Source organism: Carlito syrichta, unplaced genomic scaffold (genome assembly GCF_000164805.1).
Source record: "Carlito syrichta isolate Samal-C Ts95f unplaced genomic scaffold, Tarsius_syrichta-2.0.1 Scaffold311146, whole genome shotgun sequence".
Taxonomy (NCBI): Eukaryota; Metazoa; Chordata; class Mammalia; order Primates; family Tarsiidae; genus Carlito; species Carlito syrichta.
The window spans coordinates 74,999-91,448 of NW_007255242.1; the positions used below are offsets into that span (position 1 = coordinate 74,999).

Sequence of the window (16,450 nt, forward strand, 5' to 3'; positions counted from 1 at the left end):
CCCCCCCCCCGTGTGGATGTGGGGTTGGCTTGTATGGAAAAGCTCATCTCTGCCTTCTTGTAGCTCCAAGAGTAGCTTTCAAATCATTCATGGCAGTGGTGCCTTCAGTTCACTGAATCATCTTATACAGAGGTAAAATGATCGGTGTTTATACATGGTGTTTTAATAGGAACCTTGAGAATTTGCTGATTATGTGAATAAATCTGGGTCAAATTAACACCCAACTTTTTTTTCCCACTAGAAATGTTTCTCTTATGTGGTCTCTCTTTCTCTCTCTTTCTTCTTTTCTCTCCCTTCCTTTCTTTTTCTTCTTTTTTTGAGTTGGAGTCTCAATCTGTCACCCAGCCTGGAATGCAGCAGCATACTCCCTGCAGCCTTGACTTGCTGGGCTCAGACGATCCTTCTGCCCCAGCCTTCCAAATGGCTGGAACTACCATCCCAGCTAAGTTTTTTGATTTGTGGTGGAGATGCGGTCTCGCCAAGTTGCCCAGGTTAGTCTCGAACCCCTGGGCTCAGGCAATCCTCTCGCCTCCGCCTCCCAAAGTGCTGGGATTACAGGTGTGAGCCACTGTGCCTGGCCGCTCTTGTGTGATCTCTTAAGGGATTAAGCAAACGTGGCTGCTTGTACTGTTAGTCACTTGGCAGCTGAAAGGACACATGTGTCTTTAGATGGATTTTCTCTACAATGAGAACATGGACTCGTAGCTTGCTTAGCTTTCTGTGATTTCCACGAGTCACTGCACCCCTGGAAAGTGACTCTATTTCCTAAGCCAAGGCATCCTGCAGAGTGGATCATTTATGGTACACATTTACATTTTCTAGAAATATGGTTCTATCATTTGCCATGTTTTTATGTAATATTTGTCCTTCTAAATGTTCTCCAGGAAAATATTTAATGGCCAAGTGTTACCTACTTAAACCTTTCTACCTCTCAGAGCCTCAGTTTCTCAACCTATAAAAGGGAGGAGCTTGGTCTGTATGTCATCAGAGGGCCCGTTAGGGTTTCAGCTGTATTTATCTGTGTCCAAGCTGCTCACATCTGCCTCTTGGCACAAGTGGGTGTGGGAGTTTGGATAGCACCAGTCACACCCCTCCTTTGTTCTTCCCTGATCAGGCGTGTGTACGGGCAGCTCCACTCGGCACATCGTGACCTTCGACGGGCAGAATTTCAAGCTGACCGGCAGCTGTTCTTATGTCCTGTTTCAAAACAAGGAGCAGGACCTGGAAGTGACTCTTCATAACGGCGCCTGCAGCCTGGGGGCGGAGCAGAGCTGCATGAAGTCCATCGAGCTGAAGCATGGCGGGCTCTCACTGGAGCTCCACAGCAACATGGAGGTGAGCGGGCTTTTGGGGGTTCCCCCAGCAAGGCCACAACAGGACCTTAGGGAAGCCACTTGGGCCTGGTGCTCTTGTTAGGGACCCAGTCCTCTGCCCAGCCAGGGGAGCACCACCTCCTTTGGAGGGGTTTGTTGCCATCTCCCTTGTCTTGGCAGGATCTCGTGTTGTTCTGGGCCCAGATTTGCAAGAGAGAGTCAATCCCAGATAGCATGAAATTGTGAATCTGTGCCAGTTTCTGGCACCGGAGGAGAATTGGGATTGGCACCAGGAAGCATGATAAGCCCAGTGCCTGAGCCCTGTGAGCTTTCCAAAGGGAGTTATTTAGGGCCCAGATTCGGATTCTGGAAAATACAAGGCCCACACAAAATGCATGGCTCCCAAATTCGAAAAGGAAACCAGAGAACTGACATCAATAAAGTTTTGATTAAATGTTTACAAAGGGTGACATTATGCCAATTTCTTTACTTGTTCATGGGAAATCATACATTTTTCATTGTGTGAAAACAACTTGTGGGCTAGATTTTCTCACTTTGCAAGCATTCTGAACAATACTTGTTGAAAAATCATAGCCAGTCATATATTAAACAATATGGCAACCCCATCGAGACAGGCAAGGAAAGTTGTCATGTTGCCTCCTCACCAGGGCATGAACAATACTTGTTGAAAAATCACAGCTAGTCATATATTAAATGAGTAACCCATAGCCCCAAATTTTTGAATCAAAATGATAAAAAAACTTTCCAAATAAAAATTTTTTTTTTGAGTCAGAGTCTCACTCTGTCGCCTGGGCTGGAGTGTAGTGGCACACTCATGGTCATGCCAGTGTCGACCTGCTGGGTTCCGGCGACCCTTCCATCTCAGCCTTCCAAGGAGCCGGAACCACAGGCGTGCGTTACCATGCTCAGCTAATTTTTTATTTGTTGTAGAAACGAGGTCTCCCCAAGTTACCTGGACTGGTCTTAAACCCGTAGATTCAGGCAATCTACGGGTTTACTCGCCTCGGCCTCTCAGAGTGCTGAGATGACAGGCTGAGCCTCTGAGCCCGGCCTCCAAAATTTTTACAGCAAAAATTGTATTCACCCAAGGATGTGAGTGTATTTTAATATGTTCGATATGAGGTATGGTACAGCCACCAAAGGAAGAGGTTCTAATGACACTTATACATGCAAAAGACTCAACATGGTCCTGCTAGGTACTCCTGGAGACACTGCCCTGGTGAGGAGGCAACATGACAACTTTCTTGCCTGTCTCGACAGGGTTGCCCTATCCTGTTTAATCCCACAGACTCAAGGTCCCGTTTAATCCCTGGGCTTTCAGGTTCTAGATGCATGGTCATCAGTACAGTATTGTCACAGCCTGTTCTCTGGTCAAGTGCTGCAAACCACCTTTGTCTTAGAAGAGCTGCTGACATGATACGGGCTGTGGTGAACCCTGTGGTTGAGTGCTGGGTGTGCAGAAACCCTTGGTTGCTTCAGCCAGAAGCTGAGGATGAAGTTCTAGGAGTCCTCACTGCTTGGACGGCTGAAGAGCTTTTTCTGCTTTGGGCAGGTGACCGTGGACGGGAGACTGGTCTCTGTCCCTTACACGAGTGGGAGCATGGAAGCGAACATCTACGGTGCCATCATGCACGAGGTCAGGTTCAACCATCTTGGCCACGTCTTCACATTCACGCCTCAGAACAATGAGTTCCAGCTGCAGCTCAGCCCTAAGACCTTTGCTTCGAAGATGTATGGTCTCTGTGGTAAGGACGTTTTCTCAGCTGCTCTACCCCTGCCTTGCTTTCATAAGCCTCCCTAGCTGTCCTCTGGGAGCGCTTGGGCGCTGAGAGCTCTGGGTCTCGTAGCAAGAACCCAGTAGCAAGAGCCAGACCCCTGCGGGAAAGGACAGTGGCCACTCCCTGGCATCAGCGTGACTGCCAACTTTGTTTTTGCTTCTTTCTCGAGGGATCTGTGATGAGAATGGGGCCAATGACTTCGTGCTGCGGGATGGCACGGTCACCACGGACTGGAAAGTGCTCATCCAGGACTGGACTGTGCAGCGGTCGGGGCAAACGTGTCATCCCGTTCCAGAGGAGCAGTGTCCTGCCCGTGACAACTCCCACTGCCAGGTCCTCCTCTCAGCCCTGTTTGCTGAGTGCCACAAGGTCCTGGCTCCAGCTACATTCTATGCCATCTGCCAGCAGGACAGTTGCCACCGGGAGCAAGTATGTGAGGTGATTGCCTCTTACGCCCACCTCTGTCGGACCAGTGGGGTCTGCGTTGACTGGAGAACACCCGATTTCTGTGGTGAGTCTTTGTAGGTATCTCTAAAAACCCTGGAGGCCGACCAACTGTGGGCTGGCCCTGCCTCCCTGGACCCTTCATCTGGCTTCCAAAGGTGAAAGTACTTGTATTTCCCATGACGTGGGATTCCGGTTAGGGTCAAGTCAGATGGTAGAGATCGAAGTACTCTGAATGTAGAACTTACACGTAAATGATCTAATGATCCTTTCCAATAGTATTTCTATAGTTCACACAGATGCGATTTTAATGTATCAGCGAAGTGCTGTGTAACCAGTCACATTGAGTTTGAAATTCTACCAAGCTTTCGCAAATGCTCACAGCGCAGGCCATGCCTGCGTAGGATTTTTTTTTTTTTTTGAGTTGGAGTCTCACTCCTTCACCCGGCTGGAGTGCGGTGGCATGCACCCTAGCATCGACCTGCTGGACTCCGGTGATCCTTCTGCCTCAGCCTTCCGAGTAGCTGGAACTACAGGTGCACGCTACCACGCCCGGCTATTTTTTATTTTATTGTGGAGACGAGGTCTCGTCAAGTTGCCCGGGCTGGTCTCGAACCGGTGGGCTCAGGCAATCCACTCGCCTCGACCTCCCAATGTGCTGGGATGACAGGCTGAGCCACTGAGCCTAGACCTGAGTAGGATTTTGAAGTGTGAGTAGAATCGTGCCGATTGATTACCAAGAAGCTTATTAATTTCAGACACCACAGGATGACTCGTGCAGATGTCTCCCTCAAGGTCGAAGCTTCCCTGCTTTGGCTTGGCATTTTTGTATCATTTCAAGTGTAGGGCACGCGAAAATGAAGCAGAGACAGTTCCTGCCCCCAGGGGTGCTGGAGTGAAAAGAACACATTGAACCTGAAACCCTCAATGGTCAGATATAATCCTTGGCTGTTTTTGGGGGGAAGCAACACGTACAGGCATGTTGGCGTCTCAGAGTCTATCATCACAGAGCTGTCAGTAGCTCTTACCTGGGGCTGGAGGGCTTGGACATCTCAGCTCAGCTGGTGATTGGCTATTCCCTTAGTCTTTCTGGACCTCAGTTTTTATGTCTTTTTAAAGTTTTTGTTTGTTTTATGCTGTTGTTTTTTCAGAGACCGAGTCTTGCTCTGTCACCCAGACTGGAGTGCAGTGGTGTGATCATAGCTCACTGCAGCCTCAACCTCCTGGGCTCGAGCGATCCTCCTGCCTCAGCCTCCCAAGTAGCTGGGCCTCAGCTAATTTTTGTAGAGACAGGTCTTGCTATGTCGCTTAGGCTGATCTCAAACTCCTGGGATCAAGCGATCCTCAGCTTCCCAAAGCATTGCGCCCGGCCAGTTTCTGTGCCTCACAGTGAGATAATTGGACTAGATAACCTCTAGCTTAGCCCTTGAGCTCTGATTTCTTGAGTCCATGTGTAGCAGGAAAAATGGAGACATCGTGACACTGAGACTATTATAGGAAGTGGCACTTTATTACACTGGCTTGCACAGCAGGCCCGAGAATTTCATGCGTCCAAATCGAGCGCCCCAGAACAGGAGACATGGGGTCTTACACCCTCGTTTAGGTAAGGGAGGGGGGTCGTGTTGAGTGATTACATACTTCCTTTGGAATCTTACAAGGTTGTACTCAGCAAAATCAGATTTTTTTTTTTTTTTTTTGAGTTGGAGTCTCACTCTGTCGCCCAGACTGGAGTGCAGTGGCCGCTCCCAGCCACCGCAGCCTCGCCTGCTGGGCTCCGGCGATCCTTCCGCCTCAGCCTTCCGAGTAGCCGGAATTACAAGCACTCGCTACCACGCCAGGCTGACTTTTTGATTTATTGTAGAGATGAGGTCTCGCTGCCCAGGTGGGTCTCGAACTCGCAGGCTCAGGCAATCCACTCAACTCAGCCTCCCAAAGGTGCCGGATTACAGGCTGAGCCAAGAACAAATGGTTTCCAAGAAGAAGGGGGGTTTTAGATAAGACTCTTTTCCATTTCCATGAAATAGCCAGTCTCTGGGTCATTTGGCCTTTCTTAAACAAAACCTGCCCAGCGCCTGGCAGGTCTTTAAAGTTGCAACTTGCCTTTCAAAAGGAAATACCTTTAACTGCTATTAACCCCTCCTTGCCGCTGGGCTAGTGGCAGTCCGGGTGAGGCCAACTGCTGATCCCAAATCAGCTACATGTGTTTCTGTGTTTATTCACTCAATCATATATTTGAGCATTTGCCGCGTCCTGCCACACATGTGCTGCTACTGTCTCCTCTCTATCTGCTTGGAAATCAAGAGGCAAGTGTTAGTTTCTAAGTCACTGGAAGCGTCTTTTCTGCTTACTAATTTCCATGTGTACTGCATGGCTATTTACTGAGCATCTGGAGAAAATCCCCTGGAACTCCAGACCCTTGGGCCCCTTCCCTGCCTGGCTTGACCTCCGAGAAATTTGCTGAACAAGTCAGAATGGGAGAAGTGAATTGTCTCGTAGCTTCTCTCCAAAGGCCATGCTTCAAAGCCAGGAATTCCTTACTTAATTCTAAGAGGATTTTAAAGCATTTTTAAATGCATTCATATTTTTTTTTTAAAAGCCCACAAAACCTACTGAGGACACCCAGGTTCACATAACGAGTTAGGACTAGATTTGGCTGCAAGTAGCGGAGAAATAAAATGTTCTGTTGCAGCGCAGATCAGAGAGAGACGGCCTCAGCTGATTCTGAGCCCCAGATTGGATTCTAGCTGTTTGCCGGTCCTCACTTGAATGTGGCCTTTCTCTTCAGGCTTTAAGGGGAGGCTCTCGCTATCACATCTGTGTTCCCAGCAGCAGGGCGAAAGATTGAGGGAAGAGTGACAAAGGGCACTTTTCAAGACTCCCAAAGGCTGCCTGAGGAGCTTACGCTTCCTCTTATGGTTCACTGGTCGGAACTTGACTCACATGACCACACTTAGTTGCAAGGGATGTTGGGAAATGTAGTCCTTGATTTGGGCAGTTGTGAGCCCTGATAAAGGTTCTAATTCCGTGGAAGATGGGGAGAACAAAAGCTGGTGGAAGCGAGCTATTTCTGCCCTGGCAAATTTGTCAGATGATTGGCCACGTCGAATCAGCCATGCCTCCGTTTCCCTCTGGCTGGTGTGTGGGCCTTCACGAGTGAAAACCTTCTCTTGTCTGCAGCTATGCCGTGCCCACCGTCCCTGGTGTACAGCCATTGTGAGCGCGGCTGTCCCCGGCACTGCGATGGCAACGTGAGCTCCTGTGTGGACCATCCCTCTGAAGGCTGCTTCTGTCCCCCACACCACGTCATGCTGGAAGGCGGCTGTGTCCCCGAGGAGGCCTGCACTCAGTGCGTCGATGAAGATGGAATTCAGCACCAGGTGGGATCCCCAACCTCTCCCTTGCAGTGGGGTTGCTGTCCTCTGGGGTCAGCAGGGAGGTGCGTTCACCAGTGATCGTCCCCCTTCCAACTGTGGCAGCAGGGTTGACTCTTAAGGGTCTCATGGAGGGATGGAGGGGCCAGCATTGCATAATGGCTTTAGATTCAGATGGAACTTGGTTCAGATCCTGGATCTGCCATGCATTATCTGTGGGATCTAGCCCCAAAGTGTTGCCACCGCATTATTATCTTAGGTAAATAGAATGCTATAGGAACCCAGGAGGGAGAGGGGAAATCATATTTTGTATGGTAATGCCTGCCGTTAGTAAGATATATTGTGTGACTTGATTGTGCTAAGCATTGTATGTTCGTTATCTCAATGTTTCTCAAGGGTATGTTTTGCAGGGTATTAGCAGTTACTTGCCGTCAAGTGAGTTTAAAGAACACCAGCTAAGCATATTTAACAGGTTTCTTTATTGCAGGACTCTGTAGAGCTTTTAATACACTATTGCACATGGCAAATACTTGAGAAGGTTTTTGCTTCTCAGATGTGTTTGGCCGTGGCGTTGTATGTGTGCGTGTAACATCCCTTTGGACGAGGGTTCCACAGACTACCCCAGGATATCCCACGGCATTCATAAATATTCACAAAAGCTCTATTAGGGTACTAAGACTTAAGGAGCATAGTTTGTAAGTGACGGAGCTGGGAGTTGGATACAGAATTTGAAGTTTTATCTGACTCTAGATTTTGCTCTTTCTGCAACACGAACTGCCCTTTGCTCCATCTTTTTGGGCTGGTTTGCTTGGGAGCCTTTGAGCCATCGATTCTTTTAGCGCTCTAGGAGTTTACCAAGCGCACTTTGAAAGGTTGTTTACCAAACTCCCTCATCTTGGCCTGCGGGGGCAGTCCTGTCTCTTCAAAGTGGACACGGCGCGTTTCTGTAGCATCTGGGGCAGTGTGTGTCTGTGCTCATGACAGTGACACCACAGAGTCTGGTAGAGATGGGACCATTGGCTTCGGGCAAAGGAGGATGTGTCCTGTGACCATGGACTGCACTCAAGACCCCAAATCTCCGAGGAGGACCGTTATCGCCACGTGGACCGGGCAGGCTGACTTGCCACGGCGTTTAATCACAACCAGACATCTGAGAGTGTGTGGTGGACCTGGCTGATCAACCTGGGGGATGACGAAATTAGCATTCCAGTGACGCCACTCTCCTGTGCCTGCTGTTTAAGCTAGGAAACGGACCGTTTTCTTTGATTCTCCCCAACGCTCTGCAGGGTCATGCCCACATGCCCTGTTGAGTGGATGTGGAAACCGAGGCATACGTGGCATGAGGGGAGAAGGCTGGGGCTCCTCTTCACGGCACAGTCATCCGGTGTCCCAGCCCTGCCATCGACTTCACTAGAACTGTGAGCTAAACTCTGAGCCAGGTGATACTCACAGCACATGGCGTACGTGAGGGAGTCGACGTTGATGGATCTCACCTGCCCTAGTTTAGCTGTGGGGCCTTAGCCCCGTAGAGCCTACATGTCCTCACCGTGAAGATGAGCCGGGAGGGAAGCCCAGCCTGACTCTTCCTCGACTGCCAGACTTCAGCTTGCCAAGTTACGCAATTGCCTGTTCTGGGATAGTCCCCAGATGAGTTGACAGAACCTTCTATTCCTCTCTCTGACTTGTCCGTCTCCTGGGCTCCCACTGGGCTGGAGTGAGGTGAACCACTGACATGTGGGGCTGGCGCCCTGCGGTCTTTGTAGATCGGTCTTGCCGGTCGTGGTCAAATGCTCACTCGCAGAGGCGGGCAGAAATGGCCTCTCCCTCCCTCTCCTTTTGGCCTCTGAGAGGAGAAGTAAGCCCAAGTGTGCAGTGTTTCCGACTCCACGAGTGTCAGGTGTCTGCAGAATCCCGAGAGCAGGAAGCTTGTGAGTTTGGTCTTGGAATCTCCAGCGCCCCTGCCCCCTCACTCCTCCTCTCTGACTCGATTTTCCCTTTTTACAGCTTACCCCACCTTCAGTCCAACACATCAGAAGGTGCGTTTGAGTGTTTAAGGAGTCCTTCCAAATAGGTCGCTATTTTGGACACAGGACCCATCTTATCCATCTATTTTCAAAAGCAAGTAACGTAAAATTAATTGAAAGCACGGATGGGAGCACAGCCAGTTTTCATTATTTCAGATAATACAGTGTAAATGGATGAAAGGCATCTTATCCACCCCCCTGCATTTTCAGCTTGTACTTTCAAAGCAGAGAAAGAATGAAAAAATCCGATATGGAGAACATGTCCATTAAATGGATGTTTGCACACTGAAAACATAAAGCCCAGAAAACCCTTCTTCACGAATAACCCAGGGTGTGAAACGATTGTAGTCACTTCGGAAGGGTGACAGTTCCCAGCTTCCATCGTTCTTGTTTACTTTACAAGGTGGAGCCTGGAGCCTTGGCGGCTGGTCTGGAAGGGGCCCAGGCTGTCCCTCGCCGTGGTGACAGGGCGTGGACCCACAGGCTAAAGCTCAGTAGGAAGGGCATCCGTCGCTCAGAAGCCTCGCTTCCTCCCCATCACCCGAGCTCAGGGCTCACCCTGGCATCTCCCCTGAAATCCTCGGGCTGGTACCAGGCGGGCATGTGTCCCTCCTGGTGTCCCTCCTCTGACCTTTGGCTTTGAAGACGTCGGTTTCCCCCTGCCATACTGTGTGTTCTTTCGTCACCTTTATCTAATCGCCAACGCCAGCTGGCTCTTAAGCCTGTTCTCCTGTCCTGGTGACCGTCACACCCTGGAACCCGGCGGGATGCCACTGACCTGCCCGCCCGCCCTTGGCCTGGGCTTGTGCAGGATCGCCATCTGCTGGCCGCTTTGCCGCATAGCCTGCCCCGGCCTGCTGAGCTGCTTTTAGAAGGTTCGCCTCCGGTTTTTCAGGGATGCTGGACTCTGTCCCCTGCCTTGGGCGGGCCTTATTTGGGCTTCCTGGGAGCCTGGAGATGCCCGGAGAAGGAGATGGAACGCCTGCTGTTGGTCCTCTCTTGTGGTGTTGCCTGCTGTCAGGATAGTTAGAGGTTGTATGATTTAGTCTTGAGTTTAGATATCTGAGGTCCACATTTAAAAAGAGACAGTGAAAAAGGAAAGCCAGAACATATGCAAGATATGAGCCTCTCCTTCCTCAACTCGCTGCTTCCGCCCGGCCTTCTGAGGCCAGCGCCCTATGCCCCTTGAACGCTGGGGTGGCAGCCGCTGCCACCGCTTCTTCTTTGGCTTTCTGTTCCTAAGCCCTTCCCCTTCCGTCCTGCTTACTGTCACCGGGGTTGTCTTTATTTGACACTCTTCTCTCTGACGCAGCTCCGGCTTCCAAACCTTCAGGGCTGCACCTCGCCCACCAGGGTAAGGCTACACAAAGAAAAACCTGAGACAAACCAAATGTTACAGAGTTTAACTGAGCAAAGATGATCCCGAATCCAGCAGCTCCTGGACCAGAGTAGCTCAGAGAGACTCCAGCGCAGCCACGTGGGGAGAGAAGATCTGGGCAGGAAGAAGGAAGGGGACGGACAGAAAACAGGAATGGGGTACAGAAACAGCTGGATTGACTCCTGCTCCGTGCTTGCCTTATTTGAACGCAGTCTGAATCGTTGGCCTCTGCCGATGGGCCAAAACTTGGTGATTGGCACGGGGTAGGTAAAGTCTGTCTCCACGTCCAGTGAGGTTCACCTTGTGGAAGATCACGGAGAATCTTCTAGGCTGAACTTAAAATATGTAATCCTGGCACTCTGGGCGGCTGAGGCAAGGAGTTTGAGACCAGCCTGGGCAACATAGCGAGACCCTGTCTCTACAAAAATAAAAAAAAATTAGCTGGATGTGGTGGGGCTCACCTGTCATCCCAGCTACCAGGGAGACTGAGGTAGAAGAATTGCTTGGGCCCAGGAGGTTGAGGCTGCAGTGAGCCATGAATATGCCACTGCACTCCAGGCTGGGCAACAGGGTGAGATGCCGATTAAAAAAAAAAGTCTGTTGAAGCAGGGTTCTGCACAATAAGCAGCACACGCTTAAAGTGTACAGTTTCGTCATTCCCCTTTTAGTCCATCCTCCGGTCCCAGACATCCGCTGGTCTGCTGTCTGTGTCTGGAGATCGCTCACACTCTCTGGAATTGTCCGTAAACGCAACAGGCTTCATGTAAAAAAGCGGCACTCCTTTTTTGCCTGGCTTCTTCCGCTCAGCATGACACACTTGCGAGCATCCGTGCTGTAGTGCGATTTGGCAGTTTGTTCCTTGTCGTTGCTGAGCGGTGTTCCACGCCTGCCTTGCCATTTACTGATCTCACTCAGGTTTCCATGGATGAGTCTTCCTTCCTCAACTAGCCTGACAGTGGTTGGAGGGCAGAGTCGGTGTGCTCAGACCTGCCTGTGACAGGTGCTGTGTCTCTTGACGAGAGGCGGGTGTGACACAGAGGCCAAGGCTGTGGTGCGTCGGAGTGCTAGGTTCAAGTCCAGGAGGTGCCATGTGGTCAAGTTTCTTAACCTCTCTGTGTCTCAGTTTCGTCACTTTTCGGTACACATAACAATCATAATTCTTACCTGACAGGGTGATTATTAGGGAAACGAAATAAACAAATGTAAAGCCCTTAGAAGAATACCTTGGATATATTTAATATTTTTATTGGGAGACAGTACAGCATAATGGTTTATTAACATGGACTTGGTTCAAATGCTAGCTCGTTGCTCTGCTGGTGCAATTCTGAGCAGGGATCTACTCTTTCTCATTGGAAAGGTGGGGGCAATAATAAAAAATATCCTCCCAGTAGGACTGCAGTGAGGATTACAAAAGCCATTTAAATAAAGTTCTTCAAACGGTGGCACCTCGCAGTTGGCATGCTCTCATGTGTTGAGAGAATGGAAGCCGTCACGGGCAGGGCTGGAGGACTGAATCCCGAGGAGGGTGGGCACCTCCGGGAAGGGCATTTTACTCAGGGGTCGTGGATTTTCCTTCTTTGCCGAAGGATCCCTGACTGTGGCAGCAGACGACGGAAGTCAGACCTTTCTGACTTGGAACTTGTGGGAGGTCCTTGAGCTGCTGGATAAGAATGTGTGTTTGTTCAGGGCCATTTCACTTGCCGTTGAACTTGACGGCTGAGTCTGGAGGGGACTGAGTCCTGCCTCCACATCCCCATGTGTGGAGCTCTCTACTGTGCGCCCGGCCCTGTGTTCATCTGTTGCCCGCTCCTTATGTGACTCTTGTGTGTCAGGCTCACGCCCCTTCATTGTGCAGGTGAGGAAACTGAGGCATAGAGAGACAAGGCCCATATTGGAGCTCAGGTGTTGCTGACGTTGAAGCCTCGTGCTGAGGGGTGTGGGCGACTTTGAGAAAGTTGCTTCATGCCTAGTGGCCCCTGTCTGAAAAACCAGAGAACGGCACTCAGGCCTCTAAAGTCACTTCCGGCATCCACAACGTGGTGCTTTTTTTTTTGAGTTGGAGTCTCACTCTGTCACCCAGACTGGAGTGCAGTGGCCGCTCCCGGCCACCACAGCCTCGCTCTGCTGGGCTCCGGCGATCCTTCCACCTCAGCCTTCCAAGTAGCTGGAACTACAGGCGCGCGCTACCATGCCCGGCTCATTTTGATTTATTGTAGAGATGAAGTCTCACCAAGTTGCCCAGGCGGGTCTCAAACCCGTGGGCTCAGGCGATCCACTCACCTCAGCCTCCCAAAGGTGCGGGATTACAGGCTGAGCCACCGAGCCCGGCTAACGTGCTGCTTTTAAGGGTCTTGCTGTCTTCCCCTCCACTTCTGCCCTGTTATGGCAAGTGGATTTCAGGAACGAATGAAACTTTTCCCAGGCTGCACGCTGGTTTTTCCTTTGGCTCGAGAGACGACTTGCAGTGTGACCCAGAACTCTCATTTTCTCTCTGAGCTTGGATTTTAGTGACACCCGCAGAGGAGGCTGTAGTGGAAATTCCCGAGTTTTCCAGAATCTGGAGTCTGTTGTTTCCCCTGAGTTCACAGAGCAGTGTGGTGACGGCCTTTCTGAAGCTCTGACCCGGCTCCACCTCCGTCCTTCTTGAAACTGCGTGACCTTCTTTCAACCTGCTCTTGTCCCCTGTGTGTCTCTGGGCGAGGGAGGGCTTGGGAACTGGCCCTGGCGGGAAGGAGCCCGGCCAGACGTGGGGGAGTCACCTTTCGTGAGCTCCAGGCTCTGTCCCCTGGAGAGTCTGTGCTGACGCTGAGCCTCATTCTCCCTTCAGTTCCTGGAAGCCTGGGTCCCGGACCACCGGCCCTGCCACATCTGCCTGTGTCTCAGCGGACGGAAGGTCAACTGCACGGTGCAGCCCTGCCCCACGGCCACAGGTGAGCGAGTCCTCCCTGCCGGGAGCCCCCACCCCCCGGGCTGACCAGTCTGCATTTTCCTTCTCTGGGCATGGGGGTCTCATCTGTGCCTGGGCGGACACCCTCAGATTTAACCCTGCCCGTCTGTCCCCACCCTGGTGCTCAAACTCAGAAGGTAAATGTGAGGGCATCCACAGGACACATGGAGACTCGTGTGTCAGAAGTCCTGTGGCTGGAATCCCGGGGACGACCGTTCTGAGCCTGCCCTGGCTCTCAGTGAGCCAATGTTTCACGCCCAGCATTTCAGATTCTCCCCGGCTGTCCCTTATTCCTTTCTTTGACTTCTGGGGTGTTCCCCTCTTCCAGCTCCCACGTGCGGTCCGTGTGAAGTGGCCCGCCTCCGCCAGGACGCAGACCAGTGCTGTCCCGAGTATGAGTGTGGTATGTGTCTCCCCTCGGAGGTGTCTCCAGGACCTAGGCCGTCGCCCCGCCACCCAGGCGGGCCGTGTGTGGGGCTGAAAGCAGGGTGTGTTCTCAGCATGGGCAGGAGAGAGAAGGCGGGGAGCGGCCTGACCATCCTTCTTTTCTAGAAGGATGGAAAGAGTGTCCTCTGGAGAATAAGATTTGCCGCTTAGAAAAATTTCCTGTACATCCTAAATGCAGGCTCTGAGCACATTCGTAAAGGAATAGAGAGCGACTTCTGAAGGCTACAGAGGTTTACTGAGGCAAAAGTCATGCCAGAACAACTCTCCTTTTCAGTAGGATCTCAAGGCCACTAGATGTAGACAGGGCCACACACAGGCCACTGTGGTCCAGCAGGCTGTTCGCCAGAGGCTCTTGTGAGAGGCTTGCAGACTCCAGCATGGACAGTGGCTGGATAATGGGATGGCACGGTGAATTCAGAGCTGATGGAATTGTGTTGACACGGCAGGGATCTCCAGTGCCCTGTCCGTCCTGTCCAATGTCTTATGACTCGTGCAGGCAAAGGTATCAAGCACAGGCTTGTGAGAGTTGCAGTGATGCAGATCTTCAAGGGAGAGCAGATAGCTCGGGGATAGTCCAATAATCTAAGAGAGAGTGAAATAATCTGAGGAGTTTACTTTTGCTGATGGAATTCATCGGAAATAAACAGAATTCCTATAAAGGAGGGGATCTGACTTGAGGACTATTTTGGTAAAGCAGGTCTTGGAATATTGGTGGTGGTGGAGAGAGCTGCAGGGACAATTTTGTTCAAGCCTCTCCTTTTTTTTTTTTTGAGTTGGAGTCTCACTCTGTCGCCCAGACTGGATGCAGCCTCGACCTGCTGGGCTCCGGCGATCCTTCTGCCTCTAGCCTTCCGAGTAGCCGGAATTACAGGCATGCGCTGCCACGCCCGGCTGATTTTTGATTTATTGTAGAGATAAGGTCTCGCCAAGTTGCCCAGGCAGGTCTCGAACCCGCGGGCTCAGGCACTCCACTCACCTCAGCCTCCCCAAGGCGCGGGATTACAGGCTGAGCCACCGAGCCTGGCTCAAGCCTCTCATTTTATAGACATTATTAAGCTCCTGTCATGTGCCAGGGACTTTGCCCAAATTATTTCATGAACTCTTCAGACTGATACTGTCAGGCGGAGTTCCCACCTCACAGAGAAGGAAACTGAGACCTACAGGAGTCAAGTGAGAATAATCAGCATGGGTCTGTCTTTCTTTCTTCCTTCCTTCCTTCCTTCCATCTATTGATGGAGATAGATGATGTGTCTCTCTAATCTTCTATCTAGCATCTATCGATCTATCATTTATCTAGCTGATCGCCCATCTATCATCTAACTTCTATTTAATCTCCCTCTCTATCGTCTGTCTAATCTATCATCTATCAATCAATCATCTAATCATCTATCTGTCCATCGTCTATCTGATCTATCATCTATCTGTCATCTGTCTATCCATCATCTTATATTCATGTACCTATTCTCTATACATTGATGTATCCATCTGTGTCCATCCATTTAATCTATTTGTTACCTGTATTTCTCTATCCCCTAGGTGTCCATATTTGTATCTGTCTCCATTGATTCTGTCTACCTATCATCTCTTTCTCCATACATTCTACCTGTCGCCTGTCACCCCTATTTCAGCTCTCTCTGTCTCTGTATATCATCACCACCCACCGAAGACAGCAGAAGTCTGCGTGAATAGGAACATAGGGTCCCGCTCACAGGTAGTAAGATAGTGACCTCGCCGAACTCCGCGTGGATGTCTCTCTTCCCTGGCCCTCAGTGTGTGACCAGGTGAGCTGTGACCTGCCCCCCGTGCCTCACTGTGAAGGTGGCCTCCAGCCAACCCTGACCAACCCCGGCGAGTGCAGACCCAACTTCACCTGCGGTAAGGCTCTGCGGACAAGGAGGCGGTGGTGTGGGCTCTCTTCCCTGCCTGAGAGACTGTCCCCTCTCGCTGGGACCTGTCCCAAGAGCATGTCACTTCCTGCTTTCTACCCAGCTGAGTCTGGGTTTGGAGGATGTTGGGAACAGAAGGGGGGGGTCACATCTGCACAGCTTCTCCCAGCTACACGGTGCTGAAGGGACACTGGGCGTGGGCACAGACACAGACACTTCTTTCCTGGGTTTTATGAAGAAACAGGTGAGGCTGCCGTGAGGAAGTTTCAAGTTCCAACCTTTATTTATTCCCATCCTCCCATGTTCCATTGAGGGGAGAGAGTGTGTTCCCTTGGCTTGTCCTTGTCATTGGGTCTCATTCCCAAACAAATGTACAAACGCATCCCCTCTGTGGTACAGATATTTGATCACTAAGTGCTCTGACTTAAGCGTTGGATTGGTCTAAAGTCAGCCATGGCAGGGATCCAAGTTCTGTATTCAGCTACCGAGACTCCTGCTTTTTTTCTGTTGAGTTGGAGTCTCACTCTGTCGCCCAGACTGGAGTGCAGCGGCCACTCCCAGCCATCACAGCCTCGACCCGCTGGGCTCCGGCGATCCTTCCGCCTCAGGCTTCTGAGTAGCCGGAATTACAGGCGTGCGCTACCACGCCCGGCTGATTTTTTGATTTGTTGTAGAGGTGAGGTCTTGCTGCCCAGGCGGGTCTCGAACCTGGGGGCTCAGGCAATCCACTCACCTCAGCCTCCCAAAGGCGCGGGATTACAGGCTGAGCCACCGAGCCTGGCTTGAGTTGGAGTCCCACTCGGTCACCCAGACTGGAGTGCAGCGGCTGCTCCCGGCCACC

At 51.2% G+C, this 16,450-nt stretch overlaps 1 protein-coding gene across 1 annotated transcript in view; it reads left to right on the forward strand.

Moving 5' to 3' along the window:
• Positions 1–16,450, forward strand: part of VWF (von Willebrand factor) — a 118,103-nt gene that overhangs the window by 65,996 nt on the left and 35,657 nt on the right. The window contains 7 exon segments of the mRNA XM_021717812.1: positions 1,115–1,335; positions 2,887–3,079; positions 3,282–3,623; positions 6,734–6,933; positions 13,157–13,259; positions 13,605–13,679; positions 15,494–15,598. Coding sequence (XP_021573487.1) covers positions 1,115–1,335; positions 2,887–3,079; positions 3,282–3,623; positions 6,734–6,933; positions 13,157–13,259; positions 13,605–13,679; positions 15,494–15,598 — 1,239 coding nt within the window.